Below are 19,455 nucleotides of genomic sequence, written 5' to 3'. Positions count from 1 at the left end.
ACAGGTCTGGCATCGGTTCACCCATCGAGCAGAGCAGCATACAAGCTTCCACAGGATTGCATCATGAATATATCCTACATGTGCTGTCGGCTTGTGGGTCAGGGAAACGGAAATACCTTTTTAAAGAAATGACTGGGTTTACCAGTCTGACGAGACGGTGACGCACTCGGAGAGACAATAAGCGCCGAATGTTTGTGGGTGAAAAGTATTTGACGTGGAAATCCATGAATGACACACTTTGTGTGTGTTTTTTTTTTATATTGTCAAAACTAATAAAGTAATGCAATAAATGTAAATCCTGCCCTTGTGTGCCGCGTATGTAGTAATTGGATCTCAGCGAATCTGGAATCTCTTCATGCAAGTTCAAGATGAAAAGCCGTAACCCCGGCAGCTTTTTTTTTTTTTTGCAGAGCTTTGTTTGACTATGATCGAACGAGGGACAGCTGCCTGCCAAGCCAAGGCCTGAGCTTCTCCTACGGCGATATCCTCCATGTCATAAACGCTTCTGACGACGAGTGGTGGCAGGCGCGTCTGGTCACGCCGCACGGAGAGAGCGAGCAGATTGGGGTCATCCCGAGCAAGAAAAGGTACACTTCCCCCTGCTGACGGCAGACAGCGCCGATGCAACGCCTGCCCTTCATGCCCGATTCTAACCTTGCCCCCCCCTCTTCTTCCTTTCTCATCTCAGGGTGGAGAAGAAAGAGCGGGCCAGGTTAAAAACAGTCAAGTTCCACGCCAGGACGGGCATGATTGAGTCCAATAGAGTAAGTGAAGCGGGCCAGCTGCTCCCCGCCCTGGTGCCGGCGAGGCGACCCTCAGAGCTGCTGCTGGCTCCCAGGGAGATGGCCTGCCCCCCCCCCACCCCCCCCCTCCCTCCCCCCTCCCTTACTCGAGACCAGCGCTGAAGCAGGGCACAAGAAGCGCTCGTGTTACTGTATAGATTACACGGGAGCTCCATGGAGACGCGCGGCCCCCCCGCAGGCCCTCGCTGGTATTAAGACGCGTGCTCTTAGGAAATGGCCGGACCGTGGGAAGTAATTTGCGGAGGAATAATTCAGCTGTAATGTTGACGGCCGGTCGGGTTTGATGTGAAACGCTTCACGTTTACGTCACTCATTTTCACCCATTACCTGCTTCCCATTTTCATCATTGGATGTGCTGTTTTGTTTTTTGTTTTTTTTTACATTTCATTTGTTTTTTGCGTGGATGTTGAGTACCCTCATTGAAACCCATTCTGTTTTTGTTTTCACCCTCCCCCCCTCGACCCCCCCCTCTCACCCACACATCGACAAGCAGACAGTCAAGGTTAAGCGCAAAAAAAGCTTCAACCTCTCACGCAAGTTCCCGTTTTACAAGAGCAAGGAGAATATTGTGCAGGAGTTGGGAGATTCTGAACGTGAGTACCAGCTGTTTGATCGGGGAGGGGTCTGGGGGGGGTCGGGGGGCGGGAGGTTCTTTTTCTTTGTCCTATCTCCACCTCATGCTTCAGTTCTGTCTCTCAACTTTCATCTTTCCGCTCACCTCCAGGGACGCTGTGTGCGACGGCACCACTCTCATCCCCTCTCACACCCCCCGAGAGACGCCCCACCTGCACAGTCGGCCTCGGGCTGGATGTGTGGGGTTTCTCTCTGGGGGTGTGTGTGTGTGCGTGTGTGTGTGTGCGTGTGTGTGTTGTGGGGGGGCCTGGCCGCATTAACACACGGGCCTTCTAAAGCCGCAGTGCTCCTCCCTGTACGAGTCCTGATCAATTCTGCAGTCAGTCACTGACCCACAACAAGAATCTCCTTAACCGGACCGCAGCTTTGACACTTAACAGGTCAAAATCCCATTTTAATGGGATTGGGTCTTGTGTAATTGAAAAGGGCCGTGGCCCCCTATGATCAACGTGGGGCTCAGGCGTAATGCGCACAGCGCCATGTGTCAGTGGGACCGGCGAGCACTGCACAGCGCTCCTCTGCCTCCCCCCTTCCCCTCCCCCCAAACTCTCACTAACCTCTTCTTCTTCCTGTCTGCTCTCTTCTCTTGGTTTCTGCTCTCACCTGTCGGGACACCTAGGACTTCCCAGGGTTAAGCGATGACTTTTATGGATCAAAGAGTTTGAGTAAGTGTGTGGTTGTACTGTGTCAAGCAACTGTCCCCCGAGCTCAGAAAGGAAATGCTTCGTCACTGCGGACGCAGCAGGGAATGCTGAACCACACACACATTTAGTTTAGAGTGACACACACACACACGTATATGTACAGATTCACAGCACATGTAAGATCTGCATTCCCGAGGGAGGCGGTGAGCCGTACACTCGCCCTGACTGTCTCATGGGGTCTTTTGGATAAATGTATTGGCAGATGAGGTCACAGAGAGCTGCAGTACATCTGTCGCACAGAGCCGAGTGTTGCTGTGCCTCCAGTTCCCCTGAGTCAGTCAGCTCCTGCCTCCCTCCTGTGGACGTCTGTTTTTCCTTTTTGTTTTCCCTGTTATGAGATCGAGCAATAGGAAACCTTGGCCAGGGATTTGGGGGCATTTGGGATATTGTCAAGGAAGCACTTAATTTCCTATTGCTTGCCCCTTAAACCACTTCCCTGATATTGCGAGAAGCATGGCTGCCGCCCCACACAGTACTTCTCCTTTATCCTGTTCTTTGTAATGGTGCAAATGTTGAGGAACCGGGGTCTTTTTTTTCCGGAGGCTGTTGAGGCAGGTTTTTAAATGTTCTGTGACTCGCTCTTGTGCTCCTGCAGAATGCCTGACATCCAACACAAGTGACAGTGAAAGCAGTTCGAGTGAGTCACCTTTGGTTTGTTTTACACTGCCCACATAGATGAATGAACAACATGCTAGATTACGTTTACCTGTGACATAACATCTCTAAATGAATATTCCCCTCGGTGTTTTATGGTCCCTCTCGCCTCCTTTTTGTATTTCTTTAAATGAGGTGATTGTGTTTTGTTATTGCAGAGGGTCAAGAGGACACAATTCTTTCCTATGAGCCCGTCATTCGACAGGAAAGTGAGTCATTTGGCTTCTACACAACAGGCAAAGTGCAAACGGTACATTGTGCGTTCTTAAATGCGTCCTCACCCCGTCCTCGTCTCCGTTGCAGTCCACTACACGCGGCCTGTGATCATACTGGGCCCAATGAAGGACCGAGTAAACGATGACCTCATCTCCGAGTTTCCCCACAAGTTCGGCTCCTGCGTACCTCGTGAGTTCACAGGCGCGAGCGCGCACAGGCGGTCCGACTCAACGCAACGGCAGCGACGGCTAAACACCCCCCACCCCCCCCCCCCCTTTTTGTTTCGTTGCAGATACGACTCGTCCGAGGCGAGAGAACGAGATGGACGGCCAGGACTACCACTTCGTGGGCTCGCGAGAGCAGATGGAGAAGGACATTCAGGATAACAAGTTCATCGAGGCGGGCCAGTTCAACGAGAACCTCTATGGGACGAGCATCTTGTCGGTCAGAACTGTGGCGGAGCGGGTAAGCACCGGGTCGACCAGGAATCGGGAGGCGTGTGCCGCTTCCTGGCGACTTCTGAACGCAGATGTTTGTAATTAATGGTCCACCGGGTTATTAGTCTGCACTTTTGAAGGAACACGTGAACCAAAGTGAACATGTGGCTCACCTGTGTCCCGCAATCTGAAAGTGTAACAAAGATGTGTCTGCGCCTTCCAGCAGGGGAAGCACTGCATTCTGGACGTGTCGGGGAACGCCATTAAACGACTGCAGCAAGCACAACTTTATCCGATCGCCATCTTTATTAAACCAAAATCCATTGAAGCCCTAATGTGAGTCCCAGCTTCTCTCCCGCGCTGCAGTCCAGTCGAGAAACGTAAGCGCGTGACTGATGCAGCTCGTTGTCGTTTTCAGGGAAATGAATAAGAGGCAGACGTACGAGCAGGCCAATAAAGTCTTTGACAAGGCGGTGAAGCTGGAGCAGGACTTTGGAGAGTATTTCACAGGTTGGTCTCGCTGCGCTTCTGCTTTTTGGGTCACTAATGAATATCAGTAGCTGATGAACATTCGTAATATTTAATGTCACTAATATCCTTTGATTACTTGCTTAATGAAAGACAATTGGAGAAAATATTAGATAAGAGAAACGTTGCTGTCAGATAGTCTCAACAATTAAAACCTGTTTAAGAATCTGATTTGTGTATCAAGCATTTACGTCACTGTTGTAGTGGTCACTAACGGGCCCGGGAGTGAATGGTTTTACGCTTATATACATTTGTAGAATTATTTTCCAGCTGTGGCTTCTGAAGACGTGATCGTTTTATTTATTTATAATTGTTTTCAGCTTTTTAAGAGTAAAAATTGATGAAATTACCCAAAATTCACAGGTTAATTTAGCAAAATATTCTTTTAAAATGAATATTAATTTAGCCTTTCAGAAAACTGCAGTAAGAAAGTGATCTCTAGCTCGTGACATATCCGGCGCCACACCGCCACAGACAAGTAATATTCATCAAGGGAAATTGATTTTCAAAAAAAGCACCGATGAATCACTTCCTCCAAAATTAGGATTTCACCGAGAACCTCAATAGAAACGGCCCCTATTTATAACACAAATCCTTCCATTTGAATGAAACGGTGACTCGGCTCACCGAATCGTTGCCGGGGAACAACCTGTTGCCACGTCAACGAGTCCACCTGTTGACTCTGCTGTGTTTGTGTCTCCAGCTATTGTACAGGGTGACTCACTAGAGGAGATCTACAACAAAATCAAGCTAATCATCGAGGAGCAGTCCGGCCCCTACATCTGGATCCCGTCCTCAGAGAAGCTTTGAGCTCCCTGCCGTCCCCTCTGCATCGGCGCAGAGCTCCCCTCCTGCCTCCCAGAGACCCCACCTAAGCCCAAATACCCCCCCTCCCTCGTCCCCTTGCCCCCTCCCCTGCCTCCTCCTCACTTCCTTTTTGCAGATATGTTTCATATCAAGTTTTAGTGTCATCATTATGTTACTCTCTAAATGAAAAAGAAGTCTTATCACCATTACTGTGACTGTGCACACCCCCCTGCATGAGTTTCTCAACAAATCCATTCAAGACTGGAAATGCCATTCCAAAGGAATTTGTCAAACGAAAACGAAAGGGAAGAAATCCTTTTGTGAACTGGGACTGCCTGAAGATCAGAATGTTACAGGAATCTGGAAAGAGGAGTTGGGCTTCAAAAAAAAAAAAAGAAGTAGCAGGGAAACGGAGACAAATCGGACCAAGTTGGAACACTTTGTAAATGTTCATCAAAATCACATTTAAAAAAGACGTGCCAGATGAGAAGTGAAGACCAATTAAGGTTTGTCTTTTCTTTTTCTAAAGAGACTGGATAAAATCGAGCCCTGCTGATGGTATTGTTGGAGGAGGTCGTCTCTCTTGTTTATAAAGACTGAGGAAATTAGTGGGGCCTACAAACTGGCGATCTATTTATCACGAACCAGCTTGCTGTTTGGTCGTCTGCCAGTTGTCTGTGCTGCAGCTGATAAAGACATCTCGGGAGGCAGGTCAAGAGGAAGAACCGCGTTGTGAATCTCTGCATTTATATTATGAAATCACAAGATAAATTATAAAATCCCACTGAGATTTTACTACATATTAAAAACTACACATTTTACACTTCACTAGAATTGTCAATTTGGAGGGCTGTGAGATTTTCTTTCTTTCTTTTTTTTTTTCTTCTTTCTTTGTGGGATTATTTGCTTGTGGTTTTTAGCTGCTCTGTGTAAAGGATGGAGGTAGAGATGTGTAACTGGGCTCTCTGCAAAACACCAAACTGCCTTACATCAAATACAAATTCTGTTTCGTGGCTACCTGTTGTGTGTGAGGGAGGCTGCTCGCGGTCCACGCCGAAAAGAGAGGAAAACTTCTCATCTTTTCTTACTTTTACTTCTGTGTCCTCCAACTGCCAGGAGGCCCGACTCAAGTGCAATAGTTGAAACAAAGTCTCACCTCTGCAATAGATTAAATAAAATCCCACCTGTGGGCGCCTTTTTTTTTTCTCCCCAGTGCTTTCCTTCCTATTTAATGATTTTTAATTGGCCATTGGATTAGAATTTGGACAGCCAGAGCCTCCGAACTCATGTTGAGCAGCAGACCACCCGATTACACTCTCTGCCTTCCTAGAGGAGTCTCTCTTCTGGTTGAATGGTCACATGGTACTGTCCTATCTGCCGCCATGACGGCGGCCTTAAAACGGGTAGAACAAGACAATAATTGTATTGGATGTCCTAACAATTAAAGAGTAAATTGAACCTGTTTTTGGATTGTTCCCCCTGCCACCCCCCCCCCCCCCCCCCCACCAAAAATATCACTAAAGTTGGGTTTGATTAAAAAGAAAAAACCTACATGCTTTGTGCATCTATACACGTATGAATTCTTAACGCACCCGTTGTTGATGAACCACTGTGTTGAGCTCTCGGTGCGTCCGGGGTGGATGCGGATTGACAGAATGACGGAGCGGAACGAGTATCAGCAGTAGTAGTAAAAGGCGTTCTCTGCTGGGCGGTTCAACCAAGCCCGAGGGATCGAAACTCGCTGCTCCGCCCTCCCACGCGGATCTCTGCGCTGTATGTTATAATGTGTGCATGTGAGCGAGCACGTCTGAAGAAGGAATACTGTGCTCCCTCCACCTCCCCCCCCCCTTCCCTTTTTTCTTCTTTCTTCTTCTTCCCCTTGGAGAGCCAGAGCCAACAGGAAGTGGTAACCCAGACCTCCGGGGTCCCCTGCTCTCGCCCGCCCACAGAGCACCTGTACCTGCAGGCGTTTTGTGAACAGGTGTGCCCACCTGCCAGGCACCACTGCTAAACCAGCTGTCATTACCTGTGTCAAAACCAGAGTTCAGGGAATAACCGAAGGGAACAGAGCCATTAATAAACTGCTTGCAGACTGTTTCAAAGGGTGTGGTAGCTGTACAATGTAAATACGGCCCCAGCAGATCGCCCTCACCTGTGCTTCATGCATGTGTGAATCCAACTGGGACAAACATGTTTTATAGACCACAAATGTCAGGTAAGTAAAGTTTGAGCTACTCTTGAGATATAATTTCCATACAAATGTGCTGTATTGTTGGTAATTCTCTTCAAATGCCTATTGGAAAACTTTTAACTAGTCAGTTGGGAATTCAAATTCCCCCAAGTAGGGCCTGTCTACATGTGATTTCTTGTGGAACGTGTCTGGGTGTATAGATTACAAAAAATATATATATATATATATTGTAAAATAAATAATTTAACAGATGCAGGCAGAAACCTACGCTATCACGGGATCCAGGAGCATTGATCAATACATCAGTAGACGTTTAGAATTGGTCCTCTGGTGTTTAGTTGGAATACAGCTGACTGTTAACGATGTGTGTGGTACTCATACCTCAGTCAGCCATATCAAAGCCCAAAGAACTTGATTTCATTTTACTCTTTCCATTGAGGTTGTGGTATATGACGAGATGGAACCTGAATGCCTCTGTGTGTGTGTATAATTGGTGAGGGTCTTTGTTCTGATGAGAGAAATTACATATATGCTTTTTATTTTTTTTTCGGGGGGGGGGTCAGGGTTCTTGTTTGTACTTTTGGGTGATGTTTCTATTATAGCACATCTGTGCAGTAAGTGCTTGCAAACATGAACCCTTTGATTGTACAGTCGTTTCCTTCCTGTCACAGCAGGTGGTTCAGCCTATCGGGACACTCGGCCTCATGGTCTTCCTTGTCCCCGTCATGAGGGAACACAGTCCTGCTACTTTTGTTTGGGTTTTATTTTGGGACTTGACCAGAGTTTATTTGTTTGAAAATAAAATATGTGACTCAGTTATGATTTTGATCTGCTCGTCATTGCGCTTAAAACAACTCGTTGGCGTTTTAAAATAATTTAATCTTTAGTCTTTATGGGCCGAACCTAAATAGAACATTATAACATGCTTCTTGACTAGTTGTCTCACAGAACATCCCACAATTAAACGGATTCAGAGCATCTCATTCTCAAAGTTAAATATCTGAACAATTTACCACTATAATAACATTTAACAGCAAGAAACTGTTGGAACTGAAACAGTTTAAGTGAGAACAAGCCGTTAACAGTGGACTGAAACCGGCAACTCGTCCCAGTTTGATTATTCCTCCAAGAGGTTCCTCTTGGCTCTGTCCAACCTGTCCAGGATTTCACTGTAGAGACCGGACATCTGTGGGGACACGTACAAACCGCTCACAAAAGGTCTCTTTAAATGCCCAATTCGGCATAAGACGAGTTTCTCCACGGGGTCCCGTACCTGCGTCTGGTAACTCTCCTGCAGCGATGTCAGGTGGCGGATGAAGGACATGGCGAGGCCACACCACCTCTCGGCCTCGTGGTACTGAGCCAGGCTGTACAGCAGAACCCCCGTGTTCCAAGCCCGAGTCAGCAGCCACAGGGTCTCCGTCTCTGGGAAGTTTTCCGGCTGCAGAGGAGAGCGGGAAGCCGTTCAAGAACCTGGCAGACTCCCCAAATGTGCTGAAGGAAGTCATTTTTTTCTTCTTCTATTATTCTAAAAACTGAGTAACTTTATTCCAATCCTGTTCTGTATGTCAACCATTTACTGATGCTGTGAAGTCTTAAACAGACTGAAGGTCTATCATTTCCAAAGTTTCATTCATTGATTTCACACCACTTTAATCTCGGGCTTTCACTTTGATCCAAATAATTCCACAGCTTTTGAGTAATAACTCCATATGAAAGGGGAAATATGCACTGCCTCTGAAGCAGTGTCTCAATAATTTGATGCCTCTTTCAGAGCTGCAGCTCACCGGCAGTATGATGTCTTGTGCAGCACATTAACATTCAAATTGGCAGGAAGGGGCTGGTGAATGGAAGCATCTGCTAATTGAAGTGCGGCTGAAAGCCCATTGAGGAAAAAAAGAGGAAAAAAAAGCGTCTTCTCAAACAGCAGGCAGCGCGTGGACTGGAAGAGAGGGGGTTAATTATACAGCAGGGAGCGGTGGTGTTGGAGCTAACCGGGGTGGGTGCTGAGGGACGGCCACGTGTGATTGGTGCTGACTCACTGCGGTTGTTCTGATGGACAGCGCCTCCTCGTAGTAGTCCCACACCTCCTCCAGCACACGGGCCTCCATCTCTGACACGCCGCTCGGGAGGGACAGCTGGATCAGGCTGTGAACGCACTTACTAAGAAGGAGTCACATAAACAAGCAAACTTTCAACAACAAAAAACGTTCATCCCAATAAGGCTTTTGTGCCAACGGATGTCACTTTGTGAAAATGTCGAGGGTTGGTTTTCCACGTTGCGTGGTGAAGCGCTTGCCTGCAGCTTGCCGGGTCCGGCTGTGGCTGCTTTTTGTGCAAAGAGAGCGCCACCCTCAAGGCCTTCTTACAAAGCAAAGGGAAGTGGGCCGGACGCTCCATGGCTAAGGCTACGTGTAGGAAAGAAGAAGAAACAAACATACTGAAACGTGTCTGTTTCTTGTCACGTGTCAGCAGAGGTCAGAGGGGACGCCGCTCGTCTTCGCTTTTACCCGCAATCGTCTCCAGCACTTTGGTCTCAACATTCTCCAGCTCCAGGACGGACTCCAGCACCGCCTCGGCCTTCGGGTCGTTCAGCTTGGCTCGAGCCTCAAATTCGTAGAGCAGCAGCAGCGTGTCCGTGCGGTCCATCGGGGAGCTTCCTGCATATACGTGGGGAGAACACACCTCTGTAGCCCCCCACTTTGTAATAGATGTCTTAAACACGGCTGTCACTGGGGGGGACGGGGAGCTGCTTAAGCTACCTGTTGCTTTCAGGGTTCTCCAGACCTCCCCACAGATCTGAATGTACTCCAGAGCCTGAGTGAGCTGCTCAGCCTGCGGACCGAACAAAAACACACATCTCATGCATTCTGGGTTCATCATCGCCACCTAGCGTTCGCCTCCTCTTTAAAAGGCGCAGGGGTTCAAATTAAACGCCCACGCCGGCATCAATAATGTGGTTAGTCACCGCTCTTCTCCACTGGACTTGGTAAATTTCCATCCGTGTGGATGGAGAGCGTTCTAAATGTGGGACGTGTGCAGCACGGAGTGGGTGGCACACCTGGTCGGAGGGAGGAGACTTCCTGCAGAGGTGCAACAAGGCGGCGGCGGCCAGCAGCAGACACGTCTTCTGGCTCATGAGCAGCGTGCGGTCGGGGGGGCACAGCAGCGAGAGCTTCATCGGGAGATAAAAAAGAGAAACCCATTGGCTCTTACAGGGGTTCTACAGTCAGAAGGTCAGAGGACAGCGGGGTCACTGTAGTCCACTTGGATTCTTTATCTCATACCGGGAAATCTTACCACGGCAACGTTAAATACCCTGTTCAGGTGTTATCGATCCTCAACCCTCGTAATGGAGATATTGATTAAGCTAATAAGGACACTTGCCTGGTAAGAGAGCATAAATAAATCCCTCATCCTGTCCGGACGGCTCTTGCACTGCAGAGCCGAGTTCCACGCTGTAAAAAGGACACACACACACACGCGGACACACGCAGAGAAAAATGAAGGCGCTGCAAGATTGTCGAGCGATAGCATGCCAGTGGGGAAAGATGAGTACCAATCTTCCTGAACCAGTTTGCTTCCTCTGTGCGTTGCTCAACAGTCATGTGACACTGGCGTGAAACCTTCTGCAGAGCTGCACACAAAACGGGGAACACAGCAGTTGAGGTATTTCTTCTTCAAAAATGCAATTCAAGCCGCTGCTGCACCTGCACTCACCCATTCTCAGGTACGGCAGCAGCACATCCGCAGTGCCATTCCTACGCGGGGGTAATGTAAAGCCGTGGGTGTAAACCTGTGATGGACGTGATGGAAGCAGCACCAATAACACTATAATACCCCCCCCCTCACCTCATCTCATCGCTGGATCCCTCTATTGTGGAGAGCAAGAGTCGAACCAAACACCTGCGAGGAGATGAATGGAGAAACTGGTGTTGACCTCCTTTCTTTCACCTACTAACTGCATTATACAGAGACACACTTTCAGTGGAGAAGCAAAGGAATATAGGTCAGTGGATCATGGAGGTGTATGGGGAAACCCACAGACTCACTACAGCCTCTCAGAAGCCACATGAGCCTGAATGTCGTCGCTTTATGTGTGAAACTACCATCGCGTTTTGGTCACACGTGAGCGCTGAATACTTCAAAGTCAGGAAAATATACATATATTTCTTCTGGCAATGCGCAGGATGGGAGACAAAAGACAACATGTGTCAGCGGAAAAAACAACAACGTAAAGCCTCCAAGGTGAAATACATGTGAAATGTCCATTCATATAAATGCCTGTAATGCTTTCTGAAGCACTGGGACCCGTGTGTGAGCTTCTGGCTTCCTAATTCTGTCTCGCCTTCAGTTGAGAGCAATTTTCTCCGAACAGATTACCGTTTTTATCATGCGGACAAATACTCGATTTGACTATTCAACTTGTCGTGTGTACGTCGCCGGTCACCACAGACCTGAGAGCAGTCAGAACCTGAGTTCCATCCTCGGAGATTTCACACAAGCTCTCCAGCGCCTTCATGGCAGTTTCATGCTGTTCATTCTGTCACAAGGGGAACAAACAACCTCCTCATTTATTCCACCACCCACCAGTCATATTCCTCACAATCAGGCGATATCCTTAAAATAGGATTCATTCTTTACACCTCACTAATTGCTAATGGCTGCTTGCTGTTCAGTTGTGTTTCCTGATTGTAGCTCAAGCGAGGCAACTTTTTGTATTCATAAATGAAGTGAAATAGGCCTGCTGAGGTGACAGACAGCCATGTTCCGTCTCTGACAGCTCATTGTCTTTACCCAGCGATGAGGAGCTTTTCCTGGAAAGATGCAACGTGGCCCAACCTTTGGTTTCATGCTTTAAATGAGCAACGAGTCCCCGGACGTGTCCTACCTCCAGAGCAATCTGAGCAGCCAGACTGAGAAGCTGGGAAGCAGCGTTCTCTGACACCAGCAGTCCGTCCTCCCGAGCGGCAGGACTCCTGGACAGAAGTCCTATCGCACGCACGGCCTCTGCAGCTGGTACAAATCAACAAGCTCATCACCACAGAGAGAAAAGGCCCAAAATGTGGCTGTAATGAAAGAGCAACACTACCACCCAAAGCGCTCCTTACCTTTCTCCACATTGTTCTCCAGCACTGCAATCTTGTAAACACTGAACTGAGTGAAAATGCTGTCAGGATCACTTCTCTCTGCTTCCTTAATCGCTTCCTTAGCCTATAAAGCACAAGTTCTTCAAATACATGCAAACCCACATGAACTGTGAATATGCAAGAGGAGTGTTTGCCTGGTGACAAACGAGCTGGTGGGTTCTGACACCACCCCCCCCCCCACCGTTCAACATGTTTACTCCGCTGACTTTGGTTTACCTTGTCCAGTTGCTTCAGCTGCAGGAAACAGGAAGCTCTGTTCCTCTGTAGTTTGGCTAAGTTGGGCTCCATTTGACCTGCCTTGTAGAAACTCAGGGAGTAGTTGTACCACTGAAGAGCCTCAGAGTGGTTTCTGGCCTTTGAAGAAAGACGCTGCATTGTCATCCTTTTGTTTATCCCCGTGTGGACATTCGACCTTTGCAATGAACCCGCGCTAAGTGACCACTGAGCCACCATGCTGATAAATATACATGGCTATGCACCCTATGAAAATAGCTTGTGAATTATGCAATAACATGGCTATGTTTGGCATACCTCAAAGTGTTTGGACGCTTTATCCCACAGTAGGACGTGTAGACCCGTGAGTGCCTGTGGAGACAGCTGCTTTCCTGTATAGTGGCCTGTGTGGGTGTAAAAAATGGAAACACAAACACAGAGGCACATCTATTGTATTCTCTGCATTATTAAAAAATTAACCATGTTAACCACCTTTTGAATCCTTCTTTTTTAATGAAGTACCGGTGATGACGTCCTCTATCTTCTGTTTGCCCAACAGCTCCTTGCCTTTCTGCAGCAGCAGCTCGATGTGCAAGACAAGAGCAGTTCCCAGCTCAGGGAACGCCTCAAAGTGCTGACAAACACGTTTCAAATACTCAAATCCCAACGTTTCTCTAGAAAAATCAAAGCAGACATTCCCAGTTGAATAGCAGGCGTTCCTTAAAAGAATGTGTATGTTTGCATACACATTCTTTGTGTAGGCTGTGCGTGTGTTATTTGACGAAGAGACACATGACTGTACTAGTAACTTATAAATGTTTGTACCTGTCTTCAGACATCAGTAGTCTCACGGTGCTCAGACACAGTTCAAGAGAAACCTTTGACTCCAGCATCTCATTAAGACCTGAAAACATATTCGTTTTCAGGACGTTCTCTGTTCACATACATATATAATATATTTATATATGTGTGTATGTGAACAGAGAACGTGCTTTTAATTGTGCATGTGGCAGCGTGCAGGACGCCCAATGAGACACAAGAACACATGGATGGGTCCAAGCACAGATCTGTGTTATGGACCACCAGACCGGTCTTGTGGTTACATCATTGTGGAGTTTTTAGAATCCACTTTTCTTTCCTGCAGCCTCAGAGAATCCAACTGGCAACATTTCCTATTTGAATGGACTTCTCGAACCTCTCAGCTGCGGATGCCCCGCTCCCACTGCTTGGTTAATGAGGCTCTGTATAAATAATTCAATGACTGTTGGGTAATAACTAACCTGCTCTGATATGATCGTCAGAGGCGCCACATCTCAGCAGTATCCTGATCTTTAAGTACAGCCCAGAGGCGCTCACACATTCCTGTCAAATTGCAAAGTCCAATTAGAAACAGAGCATCTGTTTTGTTTAAGTGCATGTTTAAAAATGCATACGTGAAATGCAATTTGAAAATCATTTCTCAAATCCGACCTTGTTGGCTAAGCTGACAGCATTAAGAGCCTTCTCCTGAAACCTCTGACAGTCCCACTCTAAATACACAATGGCAAGGAGCCTCAACACCTTGGCCTAGTTTGAGGGGAAGTTGAAGACCGATTACAAAAAATTAAATAAAACTACATTGATATGCACATGTTGCCTGTACTGAACTTCGTATCGCACAGAAATACCTGAACTTCCAATCCAGGGGCGTATTTCACATTCATTTTCCCAATTTCACAGCTTTGCCTAAGAAAGAAGAAGAACAAATTACTTCCACACTGGATTGGTTGCCAGCACATATCTAGATGAATTAAACATTATATTTACCTCAGCCAAAATGCACTTTCCTCAAACTTTTTCAGATCGTAAGTCTCTATTCCAAAGTTATAGCACATAAGGGAAAGGTACGCAGTCTGCATTGGGTAAATATATTCAGAGTTAACATCCCCACTTTAAAAAGCGATATGAACAGTAAAAGTGTTGTTATGGTGATAAGAGAGAGAGAGAGGTTTTACATCTTTTGGTACTCGCAGCAGCATGTCCTTACAGCGCTGCATGCAGACCACAGCCTCCTGGTTACTCCCTTGACTTAAGGCCTGCAAAGAAGAGACCTGAATGTGCTATTAAACATCAGGCCACAATGCCACATTCCTCATTAGCACAGAATGAGATTTTCCCCTCTCATTGTTTCTCCGTTTGTATTTAGCTGTCTCATACTTCACACTGCAAGTCTGTCAGAATAGCGCTTCCTCAGCTGCCAAATATCACAAGAACAAATATTCACGTCGAAGGTGTTGAACATCACGTGCGCCGCAGCTCACCGACTCTGCCTGGCAGGAGAGAACGCGGAGCAGATCCTTCTCCACGTCGTCTTTAGACGAAGCGTTGTCGGATGCTGCGCCGCCTCTGGACGTGAGTTGGCCGTAGAGAGTTTCCAGGCTCTAGGGATAATTAACGTTGCATCGTTTGTGTGGAGTCCATGTTTCTGTGTGCTCTAAATTTGAGTGTTAACTTTTGCCTTTCACCTTGACAGCAAATCTTAAGAAGTTATCTGCCATCTGGGGATTCTTGCAGTCCAGCCAGGTTCTCCCCGTTTTGCTGGCCATCTGTAAAGATCACACACACACACACACACACACACACAGACAAACAGATTGTGTCCCCCTGAAATATCGAGCACTCAGAGAGGCGGCCCGCGGTATTGCTTACCAGGATCTGCTTACGAATGACGCCCTCTGTTGGATTCTCAGGCTCAGAGCAGAGCAGCAGAGTGCATGCGGCATGACGCACTGCGAGGAGGGCGAAAACGATTTCATTGCGAGGGGACACAACCCATCTAACCGTGCCTGTAATCCTCACTTTTTTGCCGACGTTTCAGGTTAATAGTGTCATCAGTAAAATTAGCATGTTGATAAATAATGCAACTACACGTGTACCTTTTGCTTTCTGAGTTGTACTTATAGTGCTGCCCACATTCTTGGTAACTACCCAGTTCCACAGCTGTATGGCACATTCCTCAAGCTGTAATCCGAATAAGAAAAACAAATATGCAAACCACTCACATATTCTGCCAAGTTATAATAGGTGACATGATGCTGTATTTAAAAAAATAAATGAACTTTGACTAAACTTTACATTTTAGTCACCGAGGTCAGTTAAAGTAAGATCAGACAAATGGCTTAAGTTACATTAAATTAACATTTTTTGCACTAGATAGTACTACAAAAGGACAGTTCTGCATTGCAAGAGGAACATTTTAGATTTGACTGTTTGCTCATTTTACTTTATTAATACAAATTATGCCTCTCTTACAAACTTGTGCCTCTACCTGCGGATCTGGTATTTTGGGGAACCCCTTCAGGCCAGAGACCTCAGAGAACAATTTCTCTATCACCTCATCGTAATCTGTTGACTGTTTGTGCAGAAGGTTATCTATGAAACCTGTTTGGGAACAAAAGAAAATCAAAACATGTTGACTGGACACAAACTCAAAAAAGATAGAAAAATAGGTCAAATGTTTTCCCAAAACAAGTTAGTGCTGGAATGGCTAATTTTACTAACAACAGGTGTATTTTTGCAATTTGAAAAATAATTGTCACATTATGTTGTAGCTTCATGTTGACCAAGTGAAAAGGTAATTGGTTAATGTGGACCGTTGATTGTTCAATTATTTATTAAAGTAATTCTGTCTAAAATCACGAATGCATCCCAAGTTCAGAAACCTTAACCAGTAGCGTTAACTTAATGTGTGGTATCATAACTTAAGTAAGTTCTTAAAACTCTCATTAATCGCCCATCTTGTCTCCTAAAGACTAATATTTACTGAGTAATTGGACTCACAATTGGATTAATGAAGTATTCTTTTTGAATATTTAACAAACTTCTCTAAGTTAAAGTTTAAGTTAATAGTTTTAAATACATACTGTTGGTTTGCCACGTTAATGTACCATATACTTAGGTTTGCCATCCGTCCATTAAAATACGGAATGTCCCGTTTTGAAGAAATACGGAGCATCCCATGCAAATCCCACCCAACCCCCCGGTCGGCCGTAGCTTATTTTTCTGTACTAAAGGTGGCAACCCTACATATACTATGCATATTGATGTATTACATTAATTTTGATCATGTTGTGAAGGGCGTAACAAACCAAACTGACGGTGATAAACAAGCTAGCTAGTTAGCCTAGCTAACAGCGCAGCAGTTTCGGTTACCTAGACAACAGTTACTGACCCACCGCGTTTATGGGCTGGAAGTCTCGTCGCAAAGAAACTATCTACTTCGACCAACTGAACGGGATAGCGACTCACATGTCACCGTCGAAACAAACTGCTCCATGTTCATGGTTTCGCCACCGTAAAGGACCTCGGAGGCTGACTTTGGCGCCGTTTGTTTGATTGACAGCTGTAATACCGCGAAGGAGGTCCAGGAGGAGGAAGAGCCCGATGGTGAGGTTAACAAAATAAAGGTACGTGAACTCTGAAAAACGTGTGCCTTCATATCCTATCCATACTATTCATACTCTTGAATATGTAGCTAGTACTCTGTTGCCTTGTTTAATGGAATATTTATTAATTTTCAATGGTTATTTTACTTGTAGCTTAGCTGGCATTAGTTAATGGCTATTTAACTTCCATAATGGTTACTAATGGTCGCAGTAATGTATGACCAGATACATTCTCAGCTTTCTCATCATGTCTGGTTTATTTATTTATATTCCATGGGGAGGATGGAAAGTGTGTCTCACAGGGTCCCTTTTCTCCCCAGCTCAATGTACTCTCAGTGTGACATTAACAACACCTTTCGAGGGCTTTTATGTTCTCTCTAATCCATTTTGCCTCAGTCAAATGTTCAATGTGTGTTTCCAATACATCAACACGTGGAAATCACTTTCTGTCGCACACTGATGTTTTAGTCCAATCTGACCGACAGGATTCTTAGGATTCTTTGATTAAACCGTCTACATATTTGACATACAGGTCAGGTGGGATTCGTAAACACAGCTGCAGCCAATGACCTTGATTATTGGGGCAATACGTTATTGTCAGTATCTGCCGGAAAGGTTGCACAGCTGTAAACTGTCAACCCAACATCGCCAACGTAAGCTGTGTTAGTTTTATCTTTTCTTTTTTGAGAAAAAATGTGAAAATCCTGACATATCAACAGTGACATATTTTACAGACTTTTAAGATACTTCAGTTTCTTCTTTATAAACAGTCGTGGATATTGAACGCGGTATACGGACATGCACCCCACTACAACCGATTTAATTGAACCCTTTAATCATTTTGCCTAACGTGACTGAGCGCTTTTATAACGGTGGTGTGCACATTCACTCTGTTAAGGGAGAGCGCTATTGTTCTAATAAGTAAAAAAAAGATATCCAGGTACCTTAAAGTTGACATATAAATATTGTATCATTTTCTGTCCAAGACACGGGCTTAAAAATCAACCATTTAGGTTGTTCCTCTGGTTAAAGAAATAGTTGTATTAATATTGTGGCCTAAATCATATTTCTCCCAACATTTACTCCATAAAATGCTTCCAAGGCCGAGTCTGCAGAATTAAAAAAACACATTTCTTCCGGTTGATTCAAAAAAGAAGACATTGCCGTTGGGGGCGAAGGGAAGAGCGCATGCTGCGTGCGTAGGACCAGTTAGTCGCCCCGTAGTGTGTTTTGAACACCAGATTCTAAAATAAAACACTTCAAACCCCTATCAGCGAGCAACTTCCAGCAATTGTTCATCAGGAGACGTATCTGCTGCCCTCTTGGCCAAGTGGGAATGTCTCCTTTAACTGAGGACTCAAATATGAACACACTCAGAAGATTGTTGTAGTTTTTTTGGCAAACCTCACATCTTATTTGTGCATTTATTGGTTTCTCGTCTTTTACGTCGAAGTCGTAAGCGTATCTTTGTTAATGTGTCACCGTTCAGACATGTGAGCCCAGATATTTTCTTGAAAATGAAACCATTTGACAGAATTTGATGCCATGGGAATCCAAAAAGTGAAGAGGAGTGACTTTAATGTTTCTTCATTACCAGATGGTTGTGGTGAGTGTCCACTGAGTAGTGCACAAAGTAGAAGTGGAACAAAGTGCACAGACAACAATCCTCTTTTGTCCTCTTTATTGGATTGAACCGCTTAGAAGAGAGACAACTTTGTGTGCTCTTTCTATCAAATACTATTTTTTCCGCGACCGAAATGTCACGAACAAATTGTTTCCCATGTTTCTCCTGTGGCTTTTCTGTTTCCCTGCTACAGGAGTGGAAGGGTGGTGCTCATCACGTGTCACCACTTGTGCTGGGACAGATCCTGCACTCAAGATCCAGTCCCCAAAATGTTGTCTGTTCCGTGGCGACGTGGGCGGAAAGGTGAGGGCAGGATGTTCTTATTTACAATGCCTGCTACCGTGACCCTTCAGCAGCCGAGCAATTGTTGTGGTGATAAAAGAAAACAGTCTGCAGCACATCCACACACTGCAGGGTACTGCTGCACAAAAGACGATTGTTTACATTGATATAAAAAGCAGTGTGTCCTGTTTCTGAAGCTAAAAACAAATTCAGCAAATATTTACTCTGAACGCTTAGATTCTCTAGACTCTAAACAGATAGATTTTGATCTGATAGGACAATGATTGTTAACGATTTGCTCTATTTCCCCTAAAAACAAGATCACTACTGTTACCTTTGACCTCGTTGGTTGTATCAGAGGCAGCTTTACACAGATGAGATGAAAAAGGTTTAATGATCTACTTCTCTACTAATTTACCTTCAGAGAGTCATTCAGCAGCCCACAGATCAATAAGATTTTATTAATCATGATTGAAACAATGCAGTGATTAATCTATTTTTCAGGCTTCAACTGAAAATACATACAATAAATGTGATATTTTTTTTGGTTGTTGTTCTTGCATATTCTCATATAACAACCATTCACCATCTGAAGCAGTTACAGGCATCTAGTTGTTCTTACCCAACGGGCTGCACGATTGCCATAGATAATCATTACTTCTCATGATTACCTCCCTCCTCAGTGGCCTGAAGGAAGGACTCTAACCCCCCCCCCCCCCCCCCAACTAAAGGAGTGACGTTGCGTCCTTCCTCTGCCTCTCCATATAAACGCGCCTCACGCGCGCGCTG

The 19,455-nt window shown here is 45.7% G+C and overlaps 2 protein-coding genes across 17 annotated transcripts in view; one reads left to right on the top strand and one right to left on the bottom strand.

The window, feature by feature from the left end:
* Nucleotides 1-7,792, top strand: part of dlg3 (discs, large homolog 3 (Drosophila)) — a 61,328-nt gene extending 53,536 nt beyond the window's left edge. For 13 of the 16 annotated variants that reach the window (XM_040172863.2, XM_078100591.1, XM_078100597.1 and 10 more), the window contains 10 exons: nucleotides 411-587; nucleotides 689-764; nucleotides 1,297-1,396; nucleotides 2,736-2,777; nucleotides 2,953-3,003; nucleotides 3,098-3,199; nucleotides 3,303-3,475; nucleotides 3,671-3,783; nucleotides 3,866-3,957; nucleotides 4,679-7,792. In XM_040172863.2, coding sequence (XP_040028797.2) covers nucleotides 411-587; nucleotides 689-764; nucleotides 1,297-1,396; nucleotides 2,736-2,777; nucleotides 2,953-3,003; nucleotides 3,098-3,199; nucleotides 3,303-3,475; nucleotides 3,671-3,783; nucleotides 3,866-3,957; nucleotides 4,679-4,785 — 1,033 coding nt within the window. In that variant the 3' untranslated portion in view covers nucleotides 4,786-7,792. Of the gene's footprint in view, nucleotides 1-410; nucleotides 588-688; nucleotides 765-1,296; nucleotides 1,397-2,055; nucleotides 2,102-2,735; nucleotides 2,778-2,952; nucleotides 3,004-3,097; nucleotides 3,200-3,302; nucleotides 3,476-3,670; nucleotides 3,784-3,865; nucleotides 3,958-4,678 lie in introns of all 16 variants that reach the window. The other 3 variants (XM_040172870.2, XM_078100592.1, XM_078100595.1) reach the window with 1 other exon arrangement.
* Nucleotides 7,793-7,831: 39 nt separating this feature from the next.
* Nucleotides 7,832-16,789, bottom strand: tex11 (testis expressed 11). Its single transcript, XM_040172860.2, has 29 exons — nucleotides 16,624-16,789; nucleotides 15,644-15,756; nucleotides 15,252-15,336; nucleotides 15,025-15,104; nucleotides 14,841-14,921; nucleotides 14,637-14,756; nucleotides 14,331-14,411; nucleotides 14,143-14,228; nucleotides 14,004-14,061; nucleotides 13,807-13,902; nucleotides 13,617-13,698; nucleotides 13,162-13,240; nucleotides 12,859-13,010; nucleotides 12,655-12,740; nucleotides 12,340-12,477; nucleotides 12,085-12,187; nucleotides 11,865-11,989; nucleotides 11,431-11,516; nucleotides 10,826-10,879; nucleotides 10,694-10,734; nucleotides 10,533-10,610; nucleotides 10,361-10,431; nucleotides 10,035-10,148; nucleotides 9,736-9,808; nucleotides 9,484-9,633; nucleotides 9,273-9,381; nucleotides 9,016-9,136; nucleotides 8,247-8,414; nucleotides 7,832-8,159 (listed from the first exon to the last, which is right to left on the bottom strand). The coding sequence occupies exons 1-29, from the start codon at nucleotides 16,655-16,657 to the stop codon at nucleotides 8,091-8,093; spliced, it is 2,733 nt and encodes a 910-aa protein (XP_040028794.1). The 5' UTR covers nucleotides 16,658-16,789; the 3' UTR covers nucleotides 7,832-8,090.
* Between the last annotated feature and the right edge of the window lie 2,666 nt (nucleotides 16,790-19,455).

This window comes from Gasterosteus aculeatus, chromosome 4 (assembly GCF_964276395.1).
Source record: "Gasterosteus aculeatus chromosome 4, fGasAcu3.hap1.1, whole genome shotgun sequence".
Classification (NCBI taxonomy): Eukaryota; Metazoa; Chordata; class Actinopteri; order Perciformes; family Gasterosteidae; genus Gasterosteus; species Gasterosteus aculeatus.
Note: the sequence above shows the minus strand (reverse complement) of the source record. Positions and strands in the feature narration are given on the sequence as shown.

Coding starts and splice junctions, on each gene's coding strand:
- tex11 (XM_040172860.2), bottom strand. CDS start 16,657: ATGAACATGGAGCAGTTTGTTTCGACGGTGACAT. Junction 15,337..15,643: donor CCAAAATACCAGATCCGCAG/GTAGAGGCACAA, acceptor TTCGGATTACAG/CTTGAGGAATGTGCCATACA. Junction 8,415..9,015: donor TGTCCATCAGAACAACCGCA/GTGAGTCAGCAC, acceptor TCTCCTCTGCAG/CCGGAAAACTTCCCAGAGAC.